The 18195-nt window shown below is 42.9% G+C and overlaps 2 protein-coding genes across 4 annotated transcripts; one reads left to right on the top strand and one right to left on the bottom strand.

Annotated features, from left to right (window-relative positions):
• Positions 1 to 445: 445 nt before the first annotated feature.
• Positions 446 to 4676, top strand: LOC127301205 (ATP-dependent 6-phosphofructokinase 5, chloroplastic). Its single transcript, XM_051331431.2, has 14 exons — positions 446 to 814; positions 1337 to 1661; positions 1774 to 1855; positions 2060 to 2133; positions 2205 to 2316; positions 2430 to 2525; positions 2608 to 2709; positions 2802 to 2876; positions 3047 to 3187; positions 3303 to 3419; positions 3506 to 3610; positions 3791 to 3871; positions 3959 to 4087; positions 4182 to 4676. The coding sequence occupies exons 2-14, from the start codon at positions 1363 to 1365 to the stop codon at positions 4347 to 4349; spliced, it is 1581 nt and encodes a 526-aa protein (XP_051187391.1). The 5' UTR covers positions 446 to 814; positions 1337 to 1362; the 3' UTR covers positions 4350 to 4676.
• Positions 4677 to 4742: 66 nt separating this feature from the next.
• Positions 4743 to 12148, bottom strand: LOC127301189 (meiosis-specific protein PAIR3). 3 transcript variants are annotated; one of them, XM_051331412.2, is made up of 12 exons: positions 12005 to 12148; positions 11710 to 11875; positions 10612 to 10689; positions 8844 to 10490; positions 8575 to 8722; positions 7692 to 7832; positions 7553 to 7616; positions 7326 to 7475; positions 7127 to 7185; positions 6141 to 6275; positions 5333 to 5424; positions 4743 to 5250 (listed from the first exon to the last, which is right to left on the bottom strand). In XM_051331412.2, the coding sequence occupies exons 3-12, from the start codon at positions 10639 to 10641 to the stop codon at positions 5182 to 5184; spliced, it is 2535 nt and encodes an 844-aa protein (XP_051187372.1). In that variant the 5' UTR covers positions 10642 to 10689; positions 11710 to 11875; positions 12005 to 12148; the 3' UTR covers positions 4743 to 5181. The 3 variants fall into 3 exon arrangements, with proteins under 3 accessions (XP_051187372.1, XP_051187381.1, XP_071674398.1); XM_051331421.2 differs by having other exon boundaries at positions 11727 to 11875; XM_071818297.1 differs by lacking the exon at positions 12005 to 12148 and adding an exon at positions 11977 to 11993.
• Between the last annotated feature and the right edge of the window lie 6047 nt (positions 12149 to 18195).

The following is an 18195-nucleotide window of genomic DNA, read 5'->3' as shown; positions in this document are numbered from 1 at the left end:
GCAACTCGAGCGACGACGACGGCGGCGACTACTCGGCTTTCTACCGCCATTTCGGCATGTAGAAGACCGTTATTAATTTTAGTTTATGTTTCCATCTGGCCGAATTCAAATATATGTACGAATTCGGCCTATATATATGTACGAACTCGCCTATATATGTTAAATATCTTTAAATTTCATTTATGTTGAACGAATTTCGCCTTGTTTTGTCTAAATTCGTCATTATTTGCCAAAAAAAAATCATCCATCCTGGACTCACCGCTGGAAAAATGGATCTCCTCAAGCTAAAAATTACATCCATCTGATGCTAAATAGCGCTAGATTTTAGGCGTGAGGAGTCCAACGGGCTGGAGATACTCTTAGTTAGAAGAGATTGATTCTATGCATGGCTTTACTTGGTTGGAAAAGACGAACGGACGAGATGCCAACGGCAACAGAACGAGGATGCCATGATTCGGTAAATTTTCAGTTCGATCGGCCGGACTTCCTACACCCAAACCAGACCCCCAGACTTTTCGCTTTCCGATTTTCTCCCTCTCCCCCGATTGTGAGAGGCGCGCTAGCAGAAAGCAGTTTTCCCCCGAATTGTCAAATCCTCCTCGTTCTTGCTGCGACTTCGACCTCCTCTGTTTCTCCTCCTAGTTCTCCAAGAAACCGACACGGCGACGGCCGCATCAAGGCGCCGCCTCCTCGGCTTCCTCTCCCTTTCCCCCACTCTATAACACGTCGCCACTTCCCCTCTCTTCCTCGATCACTTGGCTCGCGGCGCGCGCTTTCCTCTCCGCCGGTGCTTGCATAGTAGGTTTGAGGACAGGTGCGCTTCTTGCAATTCGCCATGCTGATTTCCCTTGTTTTCTTCCATCGGGGCTAGGTGCATCTGTTTTTTACTATGTGAACGTGATGGTTGGCCGTTGACAACGACTGTAGATGATCCGGGAATCTTTCCTTTTTTAATCATATTTCGGTGAAAAGACGATTTTTTCTTTCTCTTTTTATGCAAAGGGATAGCTGGCCTAGTATCTCTAGTCCCCTGTCTTGTGATTGTTCTGTTGCTCTAACATAGTTTTACATGCTATTTGTTGCCTTTTAGACATGTTATATGCATACTAGCTTGTCTCGAACAAGAACGATGGAGGAAAATTTTGAGCTGGTTACTTTAGCTCCTGTAGTGAAGGGGTCTACTTGCCTTTTCCATCTTACTCTCTGATAGCATGGATCATACAGTTCAATCTAACTGTTGAAGTTTGACGTTTGCAAATCTGTGAGGGCTTGATTTACTCTCTTTCCCTCGTCGCCGTCATCTGTTACTGATGCCAAGATATGACCTGTCCCACAGGGTTTTGTAGCTCACCAATATAAACAATGGCTCTAGCATCGCCAGTGGAATATGCTGGCACAATCACTTCAACTCAGAGGCACAGCAGTCGTTTTGGACTGCCCGGCTGCAATCGCTTGCAATGTATTAGGTATGACAAGAAATCAAGAGCATCCTGTCAGATGGTCGTCAGAGCAATATTCCAGGATCGGCCCCAACTGGACTTCTCAAATCCGAATTGGAAAAGGCAATTCCAAGAGGAATTTGATAGGAGGTTCAGTTTGCCGCATTTGACAGATGTAATTGATGTCGAATCGAGGCCAACGACATTTTCTCTCAAGAGCAGGTGGGATGTGTTGCCTTCCGTTTCTTCTAATTCATTTGCCTTTATATATAATGTTGGTGATCGAAACAGATCTCTTTATGATTGCTGTGATGTTTCCTTTGTTCACAACCAGAACTCCTCTAGAGAATGTTAATGGTTCATTGGAAGAATCTTGGAACGGCTATGTTAATGATGACGATAGAGCACTTTTGAAGGTATCATCCACCATTGAGTGGTCAGATTACTAGGCATGGATCAATCTTCAGCAATTAGTTCAATACTTTCTGTGGCTATTCAACTATAATTTTACCTTTTAACCTAAACATAGTATGTTCCACTACTTGCTCTTCGACTACACGGTAAGTATCTATAGTGAATATATAAATAAATATCTTATTTCAGTTTTGTTGGTTCTTCAGGTTATTAAGTTTGCCTCACCAACATCTGCTGGAGCTGAATGCATTGACCCTGATTGCAGCTGGGTTGAACAATGGTGACAACGCTGCACAAAATAAAGTGTTCACATCTCAAACTCTCTCTAACACAAACTCATGTCTTTCCCAGGGTGCACAGGGCTGGGCCACGTAAAGAAATATATTTTGAGCCTCAGTGTGTAAAGGCTGGAATTATAACCTGTGGTGGACTTTGCCCTGGTCTCAATGATGTTATCCGGCAGGTAGAATAGAACTTGACGAGTTGATCTCTAACCGTCTGTACTGATAAATCTCTTGAAGAAAACACTATTCTCAATTTTGAACTTCAGCGTGCTTGCACTCTTGACTCTTGTAGATTGTGCTTACACTTGAAAAATATGGAGTGAAAAACATTGTTGGGATACAGCATGGTTTCCGTGGATTTTTCGAAGATCATCTATCGGAAGTGCCTGTAAGAATCCTTTGTACATTATGAATTATCTGGAAACAACAACAATCCTGATTGTAAGTCTGGGCTCCTTTACTCCATCCAGCTTAATAGAAATGTCGTCCAAAATATCAATCTTGCTGGTGGCAGCTTCTTAGGAGTTTCTCGTGGTGGAGCAAGTATCTCTGACATTGTCAACAGCATCCAGGTATGCATACGCAACTCCGGTACTCTGCAAAATATGTTTACTACAAGGTTGTACATAGTCTTATGAACTTGATTTCTGCAAACCTCGTTCAGGCCAGGAGACTTGACATGCTCTTTGTGCTAGGTGGAAATGGAACTCATGCTGGAGCTAATGCTATACATGCCGAGGTATTTAAATCATTTCCTCCTTGCATCAGAACAAGCTATATTAAATTCATAGATTATAATAAAAATATTTTTGCCTCACTCAAACAGAGTAGCCTGGACCGTGGGGTTAGAAGTTAATATAGCACGATATTGCATACTTACATATGTCTGCTTCTTTTGGCGAAAATTAGTGCCGCAAGAGAAAACTTAAAGTGTCGATTGTGGGCGTCCCAAAAACAATTGATAATGACATACTACTGATGGACAAGACTTTCGGATTCGATACTGCAGTGGAAGCAGCACAAAGAGCTATCAACTCTGCATATATTGAGGTGATTCATTTTTGTAACCTATGAGGCTATCATTCAGACATATCTTTGAGCAACAATATAATATATTCAGTTTGTTGTCACTAAAAAATATACTTGCGGTTAACACTATGTTTAGGCACATTCTGCATTTCATGGCATCGGATTGGTCAAGCTGATGGGAAGAAGCAGCGGCTTTATCACAATGCATGCTTCACTATCAAGTGGGCAAGTCGATATTTGCTTGATACCTGAGGTGTCTACTATTCAACTTCTGATGTGTATGCCCTTCCTATTTACTATTCCCCTGTAGTTAATCTTATCGTGGTAATCCAAATGAAGGTACCATTCACTCTTGACGGACCAAACGGGGTTCTTCGACACCTTGAGCACTTGATACAGACCAAGGGATTTGCTCTGATTTGTGTTGCTGAAGGAGCTGGGCAGGTAAGATTACGTTCACATATAAGGTACATTTTCTTTGGGGACTTCACTGCCAGCATGAGTGATTTAACAAGGATACTGAAGGAGCATGGGCTTGGGTTTACATAAATTTGGAAAAATAATTTTCTATTCTATATATCTGTTTCAAGAATTATGTAAAGAGATATTGTGATATGTTTCCAGGAATATTTGCAAAAGTCAAATGCAACCGATGCTTCGGGGAACATGGTTCTTAGTGATATCGGTGTGCACCTTCAACAGAAGGTTTGTCCATGTCATTGAATGTTCTTCCCGGGTGATGTATCTGCTGTAAACGGAACAATTTTTAATTTAAACAATGTCATGCCACAGATCAAGTCTCATTTCAGAGAAATAGGTGTCCACTCTGATGTGAAGTACATTGATCCTACATACATGCTCCGTGCTGTGCGTGCCAATGCATCTGATGCCATCCTATGCACGGTGCTTGGCCAAAATGCTGTAAGACACTGGCTTGCTTAGCTCCATGCCTGTCTCATGGCAAGTAATTGTGATTTCTGTTTTCCGAACAGTAGTCCCTGATGGAACCTTGCAGGTTCATGGTGCCTTTGCAGGGTTCAGTGGCATCACAACCGGAATATGCAACACACATAATGTGTACTTGCCAATACCGGAAGTCATCAAAACGCCAAGGCTTGTCGACCCAAACAGCAGGATGTGGCACAGGTGCTTGACTTCTACAGGTCAACCTGACTTCCATTGATCTTGACAGCAAAGTTTGTACGGTCTAATGGGAAAAGTACAGGTGGTGTATAGCATGATCCATATGATAAGTTCATAACTTGTTTATCTTCCATCAAAGGAGATGATATGTCCCAACCTCCCAGGTCATTGAGGTGCAGGATGGCTACAATAAATACCTCACTTATCATTTTTTCTGTAGGTTAGTGATTTATACATCTGTATTATCTCCCATTGGAGTTCTGTTTTTCTACAAACAACATGATTCGTTCCTATTCTGCATGTACTGCAGCACAACCATTTGTGTACAGACATACATGAATCTGAAATAATGAACTTTGTCTTCTGATTTCTTTTGATCCAGACCATATTGTAATCATGCGCAGAAATTTAAAAAATGGCAGGGGGAATCACATTATCAAACGAGTCTATTTGATTTTTCACATATTACGTTCAATTGACAGCAAATCGAACATAAGCATTTGCAGTTTTGCACTGGATCATTACATAACTCAAGAACACTCCCAACTCAGGAAGTGTTGTAAGAACGAAGGGACATATAAATGAGGAATGCTTCGTGATTAAGACACTATGGTGGCAAAAGTTCGCCAGATGGTAACTTAGTGGCATAGTTCCCCGGATGGTAACTTAATGGCAAAGTTGCCCAGATGGTAACTTGATACGATAACTGTCTTGAAATATTTCAACTTGTAACTCTACGAAAAGGAACCATATATGCATTCTGGCACCATCCTCCTATACCCTTTGTAAGATGGAGCCATAGACCTATTTGTGATGTGGCAACCTAGTGGTTTCGCCTTAGATATGTACTTGTGTACAGCATTTGAACTTGATCAATCTGCAGTTTCCATGATAAGCTCCTTGAGTACGTATTTTAGGCCATTCATCTTCTTCCGGGCTCTCTGCAAAACATTTTTTTTCATGAAAAGGTGAGAATCTTACTGATACAGGATCCCTGGGGTTTAGGGACGGTGTTTGCCTTACCTTCTGAACCTCCGCGATTTTGATTTCAGCATCGTTGAGCTGAGAACCAACTGTTTTCTCAGCAAGTTGGAGAAGCTTTTTGTGTGATGCTTCTGTTGATGCAATCATAAAGAACATCATGGTTCAGTGGTAATTCAGGTGGCCAACGGTTAGAAAAACGGAGCACTTAAATAGATTTCTTGAGGTGGATGTATGATGAATCGTTCCATTTGCATCTTAACAGTGATAATAAGGGGTTAAAACAATAATTACTTCACTGGTGGATGTTTCTTATAATCATGTGGCACTGCAGATTGGCACTAAACTAATAACGTGTGATTTAACACATTACTCCCTCTATTATCACAAATAAGTGATGTTCTGGACATGCCTTCAGTCAAACTTTTGAAACTTTGACTACATATATCATTTAAATTATTCAGATTGAAAATTCCAAACCATATCTATAGATTTGTCTCAGGTATTTCTAGAATATATAATTTTTTGGGTTTTTTACATATATTAGATTAAAAATTTGTGGTCAAAGTTAGAACTTAAAGACCATGCCAGTGTCCAAAACATCACGAGTATATTAAGCAAGAAAATTCATGAATCATATAATTGAAGTGCCCTCATAAATTATGTAACATAGAGTACTCAGTCTATATGCAGGGTACTCCGATGAAGATAATTCATTGTTCCATATTGACAAAAATTAACATGATTCCACAGTTTTGGAAGTTATTGCGATATCCATTTGCAAATAAATAGTCCACCAAGTAAATGTTTCTTTGCATTGCTCAAGTGTAAAGGTTGAACTTAAACTTACTTTGCTTGTCAGCTACTCCCTTAAGTTCTGTGTGATAGGCTTCAAAGTTCGAGAGAGAGTTCTTGCAATCGAGCAACTGCTGATTTACCTCCTCCTTGAACTTCTCATGAAGAACCCTTAACTGTTCTTGTTGCTCTAAAATCAGAAGACATAGAGGGCCAGAAAATATTATATAAGTTGAGTAGTTAACACTATTCAAGAGAAACGGCATCAGGCATGCATAAAAACAGATCAAGTATATGGATTCACAAAGGAATCTTGTCACAAGTGTGGCTGCGAACCAACAGGCAACAGGTGACTAACTTAGTCAGTCAAACCTGCCTAAGCTGTGGTGCGGCAAAGTGTGGCATGTTTAGTATGCCAACCAAACAGGTTCCAAGCCTCTATATATGCATATACAGTAGAGTCCAAAGAGTGATGGATAATGAATACAGAAGAATCAAACAATATTGGATAGCTGCAGACAGATTAAAAAAAATACTATATTAGATTTTCTTGAATTAATATTTCATGAAAATGATTTTATACTTCAGTGTTAAGATGGTGAAATAGATTCAACAACAACAATTTTATGATGTGACATTTTTAACCTATTTAACCTTAGATTTGTTTTTGTCTTGTATATGCATCCTACATTCAACTTGTTACATGTTCTTTTGAATCTTAGGGTATGTAGCACCTACATAACATTCTGGAATCAGATCATAACTAGCTTTATGTGGTTATCGCTGCTACTTAAACCTAATTTCTCTAGATTCCAAACATTTTACAATTCTACGTTGAAGTATAATATTCTGCAAATTGCTTGAGCTGAATAATCCAAATTCGTCAAGTATGTGGCACCATGGATGAGAACACTTGTAAATCCCATCTGTATAGATCAACTGCTTTCTGAATGGACTCTAATGGATCCAGTTGTCATAAAACCACATTTCAGAGTAACATACCCCAAACCTAATGTCTGCATTAAATAACATAAGCCGTACCTTCAAATATTGATTCTAGTCGCCTCCTTTTAGATTTTCCTGCGTTTACCAGCTTATCCCTGAAAGCGTAGTTAAATGCCATGCATCAAATAAAGTTGCAACTCTAGTATATGTAGTACTGCTGTAACAAGCCTATATACAATTCGGTGTGTATAAGCGGATAGATGTAGTTTCTTAGTAACATTGGCAAAGGCCTTACAAATCATCCTGCATCTGCCCCTCAACCCCCTGGAGATGCTGGCTTATTATCTCTCCAGTAGATGCCAGTATCTCATTACTTTTATTGCTTGTCTCAAACTTGATCTTGGTTTGGAACCTTCCCAGCACCACCAGTAACTGATCAAAAGCCCTGGTTGCAATCGAGAAATTAACTTGGACCAGCCAACAGTATCAGATATGTATTTATTAATAAAACTGAAGACAAACCTGGATAGGTAGTCATCTGGGCATTGTACTGGTTCTTTGTCTGACATTGTAGTTTCTTGTGTTCCTGAATAAATTTGTAAGGATGTATTAGTGACGAACTGCAACCTTTAAATTAACGCAAGAAGGTAAGCAACTTTACCAGAAGTGGCAAAAGGAATAGGCGAAGGTAAGCGCCTTTTGCCTCTTTTACCCTCTTTTAAAAGTGGCTCCTTATCCAGATTTTCAGGGGGAGATTTATCAGGCATGTCTATGTCTGAAAGCCATTTGCGAGATTTATATCCTGCAGACGAAGAACTAATGAAATAAGTAACACAACACAAACTTTTGGATATATGACATACTGTAGTTTACACATCTCAAACGACATGTAATGGGAAGAGTTTTGCTCATGTTACTTGTTTTCTAAAACTTAAGTGGTCAGATAACTAAATTAAAGCAATTAGAAACAATACTAGTGAAACACATTTGAACTTTTGAAGTAGCATGCATACACATGACAAAATATGCCACATGTTGCTTCTGTTCCATCTGAATGCCTTTCATGAGCAAGCAATTCATACATATAGCAAAAAGTGTGTGTAGGTTGTTAGCACATCAGCAAGTCAATGCATTATGTTTGGAGAGCCTTAACCCAAAAGACACGGTAGGACTATTGGAGGCTCTGACACAGATACTGATGCTATATTCAAATACAGCTGATGCAACAGTAGCACTATTGGAAGCTCAGACTCCTATTGTCTGACCTTTTTATTGTATAGGGAAAGGACGGGAGCTCTGCCAAAACTATTTAACTGGTAATAGATACATATAGAAACCGTTCAATTTATAGGTGTATATACGTTGAGAAGAAAGTGTTTTCTAAAAGACTATTATCCTAGTGCCAAACAGGTGGAGTAGCACTCTGAAAGGTAACAATCAACTTTGGTTCTATAAATGTAGCACTATGTAAAAGAGGAACAAAACATACTCTAGAAAACTATTGTTTTGTCTGTACAAAGTGTATGGAATATTGGGTATCAGACCTTTCCGAAAGCTTGGAACAGAAATTTGATCCCCTTCATCTTCAGTTAGTGAAATGGGTGAAGTATATGGTTGTTTTTTGTTCTCTCTTTCTTCTGGAGAATCAGGAGATTCACTGCTAGGTACCTCATCAGTTTTATCCATTCCATCCTGGAAATCAGTAATTCATTAATGACTGACAACAGATAGAATTACTCTGTTAATCTGTTACAGAGTACAAATAAATTAAATTTCCTATGGCTGGGGAATGCTTAAGAGATTTGAAACCTACCAATTGCTCAGACTCTGGATCTGAAGCATAGGAACTTGATCTTGACCTGTTCACTCTTCTTGGATATTTGGGGCTGTATGTGTCATCATCTAGCATTTTACTTCTTTGGTGGTTGCCATTTACATCATTTGCAAAAGTAGGACTTGCAAAATCATCTCGCATGTCTCTGAATCTGTCTGCCAATGGACTGGCAAGCATCTCTCCAGCTTTACCATTTATCTGGGGACTTGCATCATGATCCCATGGGTATGTTTTTGGTTCAGGACTAGCAGCACCAGACAGTGGCGAGTTAAAATTATTTCCAGCTGCTGTATATGCCTGAGGGTTTCTATCTGAAGCTTTCTTGAAATTAGAATTCTCCTTCCGGTGCAGCGATGAAGAATAATTTTCCTTGCTCTTTGATGAAATATTCTGAGAAGAGACCTTATCCTCACCCTCATTGAGTTTCGTGGCTAGCAACGTTTCTGAGAATTGCATCTTCCTTGGCCCAACTTTAGCTCTTCCCTTCAACTGTTTCTCCCTTGTAGGGCTTCTTGAACGGCTCTCGGCAGTTTTTCCAGTTCGGGACAAAGAAGAAAAGGAGGCGGTTTTCTCTCCCTTATTCTCTGATGGTGCATTTCTAGTTGGTAACTGCCCTTCCCCATCATCTTGTGTGGTCTTGTCGGAAATCCTGTCAGAACAGTGGATCTTCTTAAGCTCTGCTTTAGCCTTCCTACTAGAGCTTCTAAGATTTCTCAAGCAGGCAGAGTTACCATTTGTAGTTTTCTCCACTGTTTTGGGTGTGCATTTCTCATTGAAAACAAACACATTGTCCAGTTTTTTCTGCTTGGGTGCAGAACGTGAAGTACACAATGGTTTCTTTGCACTCTGGCTCTTATCCTGCTGCTTGGAGGCTGCTGGTGCGGGTTTCCGGATCCCCAAGGTGCGAGTAACATGCCTTATTTCAACTACTTGTGGAGTATGAGAATCTGACTCAATTGGATCAGAGGATGGTTTACTCTTCATATAGCTAGCTGTTTGACAGTTCAGCAGATCAGGTGTCTTGATATTATCAGGAAGAGGTGATGTGTTAACTTTCTTGTTCCCTGGAGATGGGACATTGGTGGTTTGCATTTTAGGTTGGTCAGGTGTATCAATGTCTTCAGAGTTTGGTGAAGTAACAGCCTGCTTGGTTTGTGCAGTACCACCAAGGATCTCCCACAGCTTCATCCTGAGCACTTCACTGTTAGGCTTGGTTTTATCTGCAGATTCCACTAGACGCTTTCCTTCTGAACTCACAAAGGGTGCCTTTTCTGGTTGATCAAGCTGGCTGCCTTGTTCTTTTCTTGTTCCAAAGGAAAAGGTTCCTGTCTGCTCCTGTTGTGATAGAGAAACCTTAACAGGGACGGCTTCAGGTGCCTCTGTAGCAGATCCACCATGGTTTGCAGCTTCTTGTGAGACCCGGAGTGGAGCATTGCAGCCTTTAGGCGGTCTCGATCTTCCATCAGTTGCCTGAGACAAGTTCCTCTCGAACGCAGGGGCAGTAGCAGCATCTCTGCCTCTTGATACAGAACCTGCCCTTGAAATTGGGATGCCAATTGAGACCTTAGGAAATTTACCAGATGGATACTGGTTGCTGGCCAAACTCCAGTAATCGCTTGATGTAGCCTAGACAAATCATAGTGCACAGGTTGTTAAATACTAGTACTAGTATACTGCTGTTGAAGAACAGCTGAACCTGAAACAGGATGTACATCCTATACAATTTAGCACAGGAATTGCTACTCACTTTCTGGATGTTTGGCAGCTCGACTTCCATTGTTGCAGCTTGTGAGATAATAATATACCAAATTAACTTGAACTGAAGCTGGTAAACAAGAGAGAATAAGTGTATTAAAGAAAGCTCCACCAACGTGAAAGCATCTTTTAAGATGAAATAAGCTTCACACACAGATGTATAAACACAATACTTGCAAAGATATATCACCTAGAAAACATTGTGTAGGCATAAAAAATGGTGGCATTGCAGAGTTGGCCTAGAATAAAGGACTACCACTGATCCTTAACTATATGATCAAAACAGAGTAGCATGTGTATCATTTAACAAAGTCGTCATATCGTTTATGGAAATACAGCATGTCAGGCTATGAGCCATTCGTCAGAGAGAATTTAGAAATGAATAGTAGCACAGAAGTGCAAATTCTTGGTACATGTAACTGATATGCCAAGGCTTCATTTCTATGGTGACTGAAATTACAGAATACCGTGCCAAATACAGTATATACTTCAGGAACTAATAGAATACCTGATTTTAAGTGGGAAATGCAGTACATACTTGAGGCAGTAATAGAATACCTAGCAGGTCGAATTAGCCTAGTTGTAGAAATACTAGGATCAGCCCCTTGTAAACACATGCATTAAATTAGTGAACGTAACAGGTGCAACTACGTATATCATAGAGTAGCATAGTAAACGTGGTCTCAGCATTCATTCAGAGATGGTTTTCCACAAAGTAAAATACAGTACTAGCTTAACTCGCCGAAATACGGGGAAGACACAATTATTACTGGCTAACACTTGCGGCAGCTAATCACGTACATGCTCAAAACACAAAAAGCATTACAGCAAAGAGCTAGATCCATGGAGGGAAACAGGGATCTGATAGCAACCGACGGAAACCGAGCAAACCCCAGCGGAATCAGAAGACGTGGGCAGATATTTGCCACAACAAGCGCGCAATCGAGGTGAAATAGTAACGAATCGAGTAGCAAACGCAGAGGCGAGCATCGAATTCCAACCCTTAAACCTAACTAAAACGCCGCGGTGGGGAACCACGATGCGCGAATCGAGCGAGCCAATCCAAAGGGAAATCCGGAGGAGTGGGTACCTAGGTTTAAGGATCACCGGTGAGGCCTGGAGAGGTCCTGACGGTCCAGTTCGGCCCCGCTGCGACGCGTCCGGTGAATCTACCACGAACGAACCGCGGCGAGTTGAGTTGATCCGCGACGAACTTCCTCCCAACGCAACGCCGCGCCGTCCCGAGCCGAGCCAAGCTGATCCAAAGACGAAGAGGAGGCGAGCTCATCAGACACCGGGAAATAGAAGGAACTGAGCGGGGAATAGAGGGGTTCGTGTGGATCTGGTAGGCTGGTACCGACGGTGGAGGCAGAGGAGAACCTCACCTTCGCCGCCCCTCGCCGGCGTTGCGTCGCGTTGCGTCGCCCGGTGGCCTCGCGCTCCGCTCAGGGGCTTTGGGATTTCAAAACTGCGGAGCGGAAAAGGAAAGGGGAGCGGTGATATGAAAAGGGGACGGGCGGGGGTTTCGAAATTTTGGTCACTCGGGGAAGGCTGATGCGTACTTGTGGGACACACTTGCGTTGCGTGGCCGAAATGGCAGTGGATCAAAGGAGCAAAAGGGTGTGTAAAGTTCGCGCGGCTTCCATCATATGCCCCCCTTGTATCACTGGGGTCCGGCCCCACATGTCAGCGACACAAAGGGGAGCATATGATGGAAGACGCGCGAACTGGGGGGTTATCGTGTATTTTCCCTGGTTTGGTTATCCAGTCAGTAGCCCCGCTAAAAAGTTACTAGCTGCCCATCAAGTTTTTGTCATTGGTATTTGATCTGTAATAATTTGGATCCCGCCTACTCTCAGATTTTTGCTAAATATTTAAATAAATTTGGATCAATGTATTCTACCTACGGTTAGGAAGCCGGTAGATCACTGTATTTGTTGATGTGGCATTAAGTTAATCCCACATGTCTGCCCCGTCCATAAACTATTTTTGAATAACAAAATCAAAAGGGCTAAATTGAACAATTGACAAGCAGCCATGTCTCCTTCACTGTTTGTCTGGCTCGAACCCCACCCTGGCCCGATCCCATAAAACTTCGTCGACGCCTTGAAACACATCGGTGTTTGCTCACCCAGTATCCCTAGCATCGGGGCTTCATTAAAGCATGACATGCGGCATTTCATGTTTTTAAACGGCGAGGCACGCCCCGTAATTATTGCGCTCACGCTATCACGGCAAAGAAAGAAGCCGTCGGAGACAACTGCGTCGGGGAACCTGCAGACCTGACGCTTTTCGCACTGCGCATCGCTATCTGCCACGCCCTCAGGTACGCGGCATTAAGATTGAAATGTCATAGTACATGAATATACGACACAACATTTACTATCGTGATAGGGATAAGTGCGGTGCAAATCATTTGTCGTAATTACCTTCTCATTAGCGTCATGAAACACTTAATTGCAATTAAGGGTAGCAAATCCATAGTTACTTACAGTCAAAACATAATTTCATTTCACTTAATATATAGTATAAAACTCCATCCACATTCATTATCTTTGTGATATAAATGTTAGCGCCCACTCAATCTTAACCCATCACTCGCCTAGGTTCGGACGTTTATTCGCATACCGCCTAGCTACAAGTGAGAGCCCACTCCATCCCAAAATCCCGAACTAAAGAGAGGAGGGAAACTCTCCCTTATAAGCTGGTCGTAGCCTCTTCCCCTAGGCGAGGTGGGACTAAACTAGAGCAGATTCACCAGCCTACAACAGCCCTAACATCCTATCCCCTGAGAAGCCCCTCAGGAAGGTATGGAGATGTTGGCTATGATACCAGATGTTAGTGTCCGCTCAATCTTAACCCATCACTCGGCCTAGGTTTGGACATTTATTCACATAAGGCCTAGCTATTAGTGAGATCCCACTCCATCCCAAAATCTCAGACTAAATAGAGGAGGGAACTCTCCCTTGTAAGCTAGTCGTAGCCTCTTCCCCTAAGCAAGGTGGGGCTAAACTTAACCAGCTTCACCAGCCTACATTAGACCTAACAATAAAATTCCATTACATATGTATGTCTGAAAGGATCGTATGCCGCACCTAGAGGGGGGTGAATAGGTGCTAACCAATTTTTAGTTCTTTTTCAATTTAGGCTTGACACAAAGGTAAATTCTCTAGATATGCAACTAAGTGTATTTACCTATATGACAAGGTAATCAACTAAGCAAGATATAGCTACGCAATATAAGAGATAGAATAGGATAGAGGTAACCGAGAGTGGAGCACGCGATGACACGGAGATGATTCCCGTAGTTCCCTTCCTTTGCAAGAAGGTACGTCTACGTTTGGAGGAGTGTGGTTGCTACGAAAGCCAAACCAACAGCCACGAAGGCTTCACTCAGATTTCCTATGGGCAACGCCACGAAGGCCTAGCCCACTTCCACTAAGGGATTTCCCCGAGGCGTAAACCGGACCTTTACAAGGTTCTTGGGGCACACATCCACAACCGAATTGGAGGCTCCCAAATCTGTAATAATACAACAATCAACAACAACACATCAACAACAATCAACTAGGGAACCAAATAGGAACACTAGCAAGAGGGCCCTCAAACAAATGGGGGGGAAATGTAAATCGCTTCGGTGAGGATGTAGATCGCTGTCTTCTCCTTCGAATCTCCAAAGATCAAGAGGTTTGGTTGGGGGAGGAAGGAGATCTTGCAAATCTTGTGTTCTTGAGGTGGCTCTAATGGTGGTGAACACTTGGCAGATTTTTGTGCAATGATTGAGCAAGGAGCATGGTAAAAGAAGGGGGTATAAATACCCCCTCCAAAATCCAGCCGTTGGAGCTTCCGGGGGGGCGGATAATCCGGCCTAAGTTAGGGCCGGATAATCCCCCCCCCCCCCCCGGAAAATCCGGCCAAAGGGAAAATCCGGCCAAATGTCCGGCCCACGTCTAGATCGAGCTGCTTTTCTTCAGGTCCTTAGCCGATTTCGAAATATCCGGCCAGGATTATCCGGCCCTGGGGCAAATCCGGGCAATTATCCGACCCATGTCCAGGGAGTACTGAGCCACAAATCCTCAAGTCCTTAGCCGAAAAATGGGTGCCGGATATTTTGGAAATTATCCGGCCCGGATTATCCGGCCTGTTGATCATGTTACAGCTTCTTTTTTACACGACATACAACATCCATCACACATATATATGTATCTATATAATCCCTGTACCACTTAAACAAACATTAGTGTATCACATACATTGACATCAAACACACAAAACATAATGTGAGAGATGTTCTTTCAATCTCCCCCTTTTTGGTGTTTGATGACAATATACGGATTTGCAAGAGAATCACAATAGAGACAAGCATGATGGCAAAAACATAGAGGCACTCCCCATACATGTGTGCATATAAGTAATTTGCATTTGAATACAAATACACAACACATAGGTGCGGGGTGCCTCAACACAAGAGATATCCAGCATGAGCTCTAACAAGAGAGACATAGACATATATGAAGTTGAGATAAGGTGATAGAAATCATACCCATATGGAGATATATAATACGGAGATATAGCATCACACACAATATAATAACCTTGATCTCAACATATAGAAATCTGAAAACCTTAACAATGTCTCACACCACAAAGCACATAGTTTGAAACGAAACACAACCAAACCAAATAGTTCAAATAAGAGGGAACACAAGCAATAAAGGAATGATAAATGCATATGCTTGTGCCCAAACCATGCAAATCCCCGAGAGAATTCCTAATAGAACACTTCTCCCCCTTTGGCATCGAGACGCCAAAAAGGGGAAAAGCGCGATGCTACTCGCCCCATGGAGATCACTCGGAGCCATCTTCGTCCTCGGACTGGTACACCTCTTCCTCGTCTTCATCTTCAGTGTCAGGGGCATCCGGAGAGCGGCGAGAGTAGTTGGCCCTTTGAATGCAATCCTCAAGATCATTCCACGGAACCTGTGAAGAATGCCACCCACTGTAACCTGGGTGAACTGGAGGCTGAGGCGGGGGTCCTTGCTCACCACTGAGCTTATGAAGAATGACCGCCTGAGTATGCTGAATCTCAGAACGCTCACGGCTGGCCGCATAGTTCTCCTTATGAATCTCAATATTCATGCAAAGGATGTGACGCTGAAACCAACTAAGCTTCCTCACTTGTCTCTTCATGGCAGGAAGATCAGCATGGCGAGCAGGAGCAAAACCACTAGAGCGAGCATCTCCCATAAACGAGTCAGGAGCAGGTGCAACATGAGGAACCGGCTTAAGCTTGTAAGCCTTCTTGACAGTGTGCTTCACCAATGGGAACCAGCTCAAGTCTTCATCCATGGCCACAGAGTTGTTGATGAGGAGCTGGATATATGGTGCATATGGTATGGTGGTCCGGGAGACCATGGCATCCTGAATCTCATTAAAGATGAAGTCCATGACATCAAGAGAGAAGTCACGTTCCTCATTAGGATCACGAGCACACCTAAGACTGAGGTGCATAAGATCCACAAGAGCTCCCCGGAGTGCATCATTGTTTCCACCACTTGGAGCAATGGTGGCTCGAAAGAAACGGAGCAACTGACCGTAGATGGGAAGCAGCCCCTTGGTAGTACCAACTGCTCCAGAAGAGTTATAGAGATCAAACATCACATTCTTATCCGTCTTCTGAGGACCATGGAGGCATCGGCCTCCTTCTTCAGGAAGTCCAAGAATAGAGGCAAACCGGCGCAAGGTTGCCTCACAGTGAGTGGAGCCAGTCATCCATTCCATAGCATCTTTCTTGATGGCCAAAGTAGCAAAGAATTGCTTAACCAACTCTAGACTATAGTCACATTGAATCTTCAGCAGATCCTGCAAGCCCATCCTGCCAGTCACCCAGATGGCATCCTCAAAATGATTGTTGACTGCCAGAAGATCCACATTGATAGCTTGCATGGGTCGCACTTTCTTCATGGGCTCATAAATATCCTTGTAGATGAACTACTGCTCCATGCACCAGAATTGCCTGCCCTCTGTCTCTTCATCCCTTGGAAGTTCTTCATACCAGTTCTTCATACGGATTGCTGCATAAGAAATAATGTCCATTGTCTTGTAGTTATCCCTAGGAGCCTTGTTCTTCTGCCTAGAAGCTGAGGACTTGCGAGGAGCATTCGAAGCGAACTCATCACTTGACCGATCATGCCTAGCGCGTCTCCGAGTACCCCGAGAACCACCACCTGTGAAAGCAAAGGCGGATAGCAAAGAGAAGATAATGCTCATAAGTCATGTATGATACAGTAATGTACTCTAGAAACATACTATAAGTCGGTACAAGTCTAGATAAGATAGATTGAATCAACACTGCAGCGGCGATGAAGCTCCAGGCCGGATAATCCGGTGTCCCCGGGGGGCGGATAATCCGGCCTGACCGGATAATCCGGTCTTCGCGGGGGCCGGATAATCCGGCCCTGCGAATCTTGCAGAACTTGCAATCAAAAGCTTGTCTACGACCAGATCGGCCTTATAGCATGCAAGAGGAGTATACTACACACGATTTGGAACAACTAGAAACCATCTCCACCAAGAAAATAGCACATACAAATTACAACACATAGGGTTAGGGATTGTGAGTCATACCCGCATCCATTGGGGAAGCCGCTTGGAGAAGATGGTAGCTAGGGAGGAGAGGCACCCGATCCACCCAAAAACTTCGAGAGGGAGCGGACGGGGCGACTCCAGCGAGGAGGAGGAGCTCCGGCGGCTAAGGAGGAGAAAGAGGGCGCGTGGGGGGAACTGGTTGCTGTGGCAACTGTCCACCCCGCGGCCTCTCTAAGTCCCCTCGCAACCAGCCCAAGCCGGATATTCCGGCCCAAAGTGAGGGCGGATAATCCGGCCGGGCCGGATATTCCGGGTTGCCAGGGGGCGGATTATCCGATTTTCTGGAAATTTCCAGAACACCGGAAATCCTGCCTATCTTTAGTTGGTTATTTGCATGAACCCATATGTGATGCAATAAAGTATCACGTCACATATAAGATGCATATTTACCAATAAGATGGGGCAACCTAGATCATCCGACCAAAAAAACTCAAACTCCAAGTTTTTACCAAAACATGACATATGAGCAAGATGCAAATGGCTTATAGATGAGTGTAGGCTTAGGTTTAGAAGACACAAACTGTTAATGGTACATGATCACTCAAGTTTGCAAGATATGAGCAAATAAGGCCAAACTAGAGTGATTTCCCATAAGAACACGGAGTTGTCAAATAAAAGGCGATAAGATCCAAATAACTCCAACTCTTCACAAAGAAGAGTGTGGTGGCCTAGGCCACCATATATGAGTGTTGTGGCAAGGCACCGTGAAGATATATCTTGGGTCCAAGCCACTACTCATCATTGAAGCTCACATATCAACATATGATATAAAGAGAATGATTTCTTAATGTTGGCATTATGGGGGGAGGGATAGATCAATAATTTAAACCGCACTCCCCCTATTTCCATGCCCACATCTAAACCAAATAAAGTTTTGAGACAAAGGTGTGTTTGCAAGATGGTCAAGCTATACTCCTTGAATCAATGA

The sequence above is a fragment of the Lolium perenne genome, chromosome 1 (genome assembly GCF_019359855.2).
Source record: "Lolium perenne isolate Kyuss_39 chromosome 1, Kyuss_2.0, whole genome shotgun sequence".
Classification (NCBI taxonomy): Eukaryota; Viridiplantae; Streptophyta; class Magnoliopsida; order Poales; family Poaceae; genus Lolium; species Lolium perenne.
Note: the sequence above shows the minus strand (reverse complement) of the source record. Positions and strands in the feature narration are given on the sequence as shown.

Excerpts from the sequence above, each read along its gene's own strand:
- LOC127301189 (XM_051331412.2), bottom strand. The coding sequence starts at position 10,641 with ATGGAAGTCGAGCTGCCAAACATCCAGAAA. Across the intron at positions 7,476-7,552 it reads CCAGATGACTACCTATCCAG|GGCTTTTGATCAGTTACTGG; the intron begins GTTTGTCTTCAG and ends GATTGCAACCAG. Across the intron at positions 7,186-7,325 it reads GGGCAGATGCAGGATGATTT|GGATAAGCTGGTAAACGCAG; the intron begins GTAAGGCCTTTG and ends CTACGCTTTCAG.
- LOC127301205 (XM_051331431.2), top strand. The coding sequence starts at position 1,363 with ATGGCTCTAGCATCGCCAGTGGAATATGCTGGCACAATCACTTCAACT. Across the intron at positions 2,317-2,429 it reads TCAATGATGTTATCCGGCAG|ATTGTGCTTACACTTGAAAA; the intron begins GTAGAATAGAAC and ends TGACTCTTGTAG. Across the intron at positions 3,420-3,505 it reads ATATTTGCTTGATACCTGAG|GTACCATTCACTCTTGACGG; the intron begins GTGTCTACTATT and ends ATCCAAATGAAG.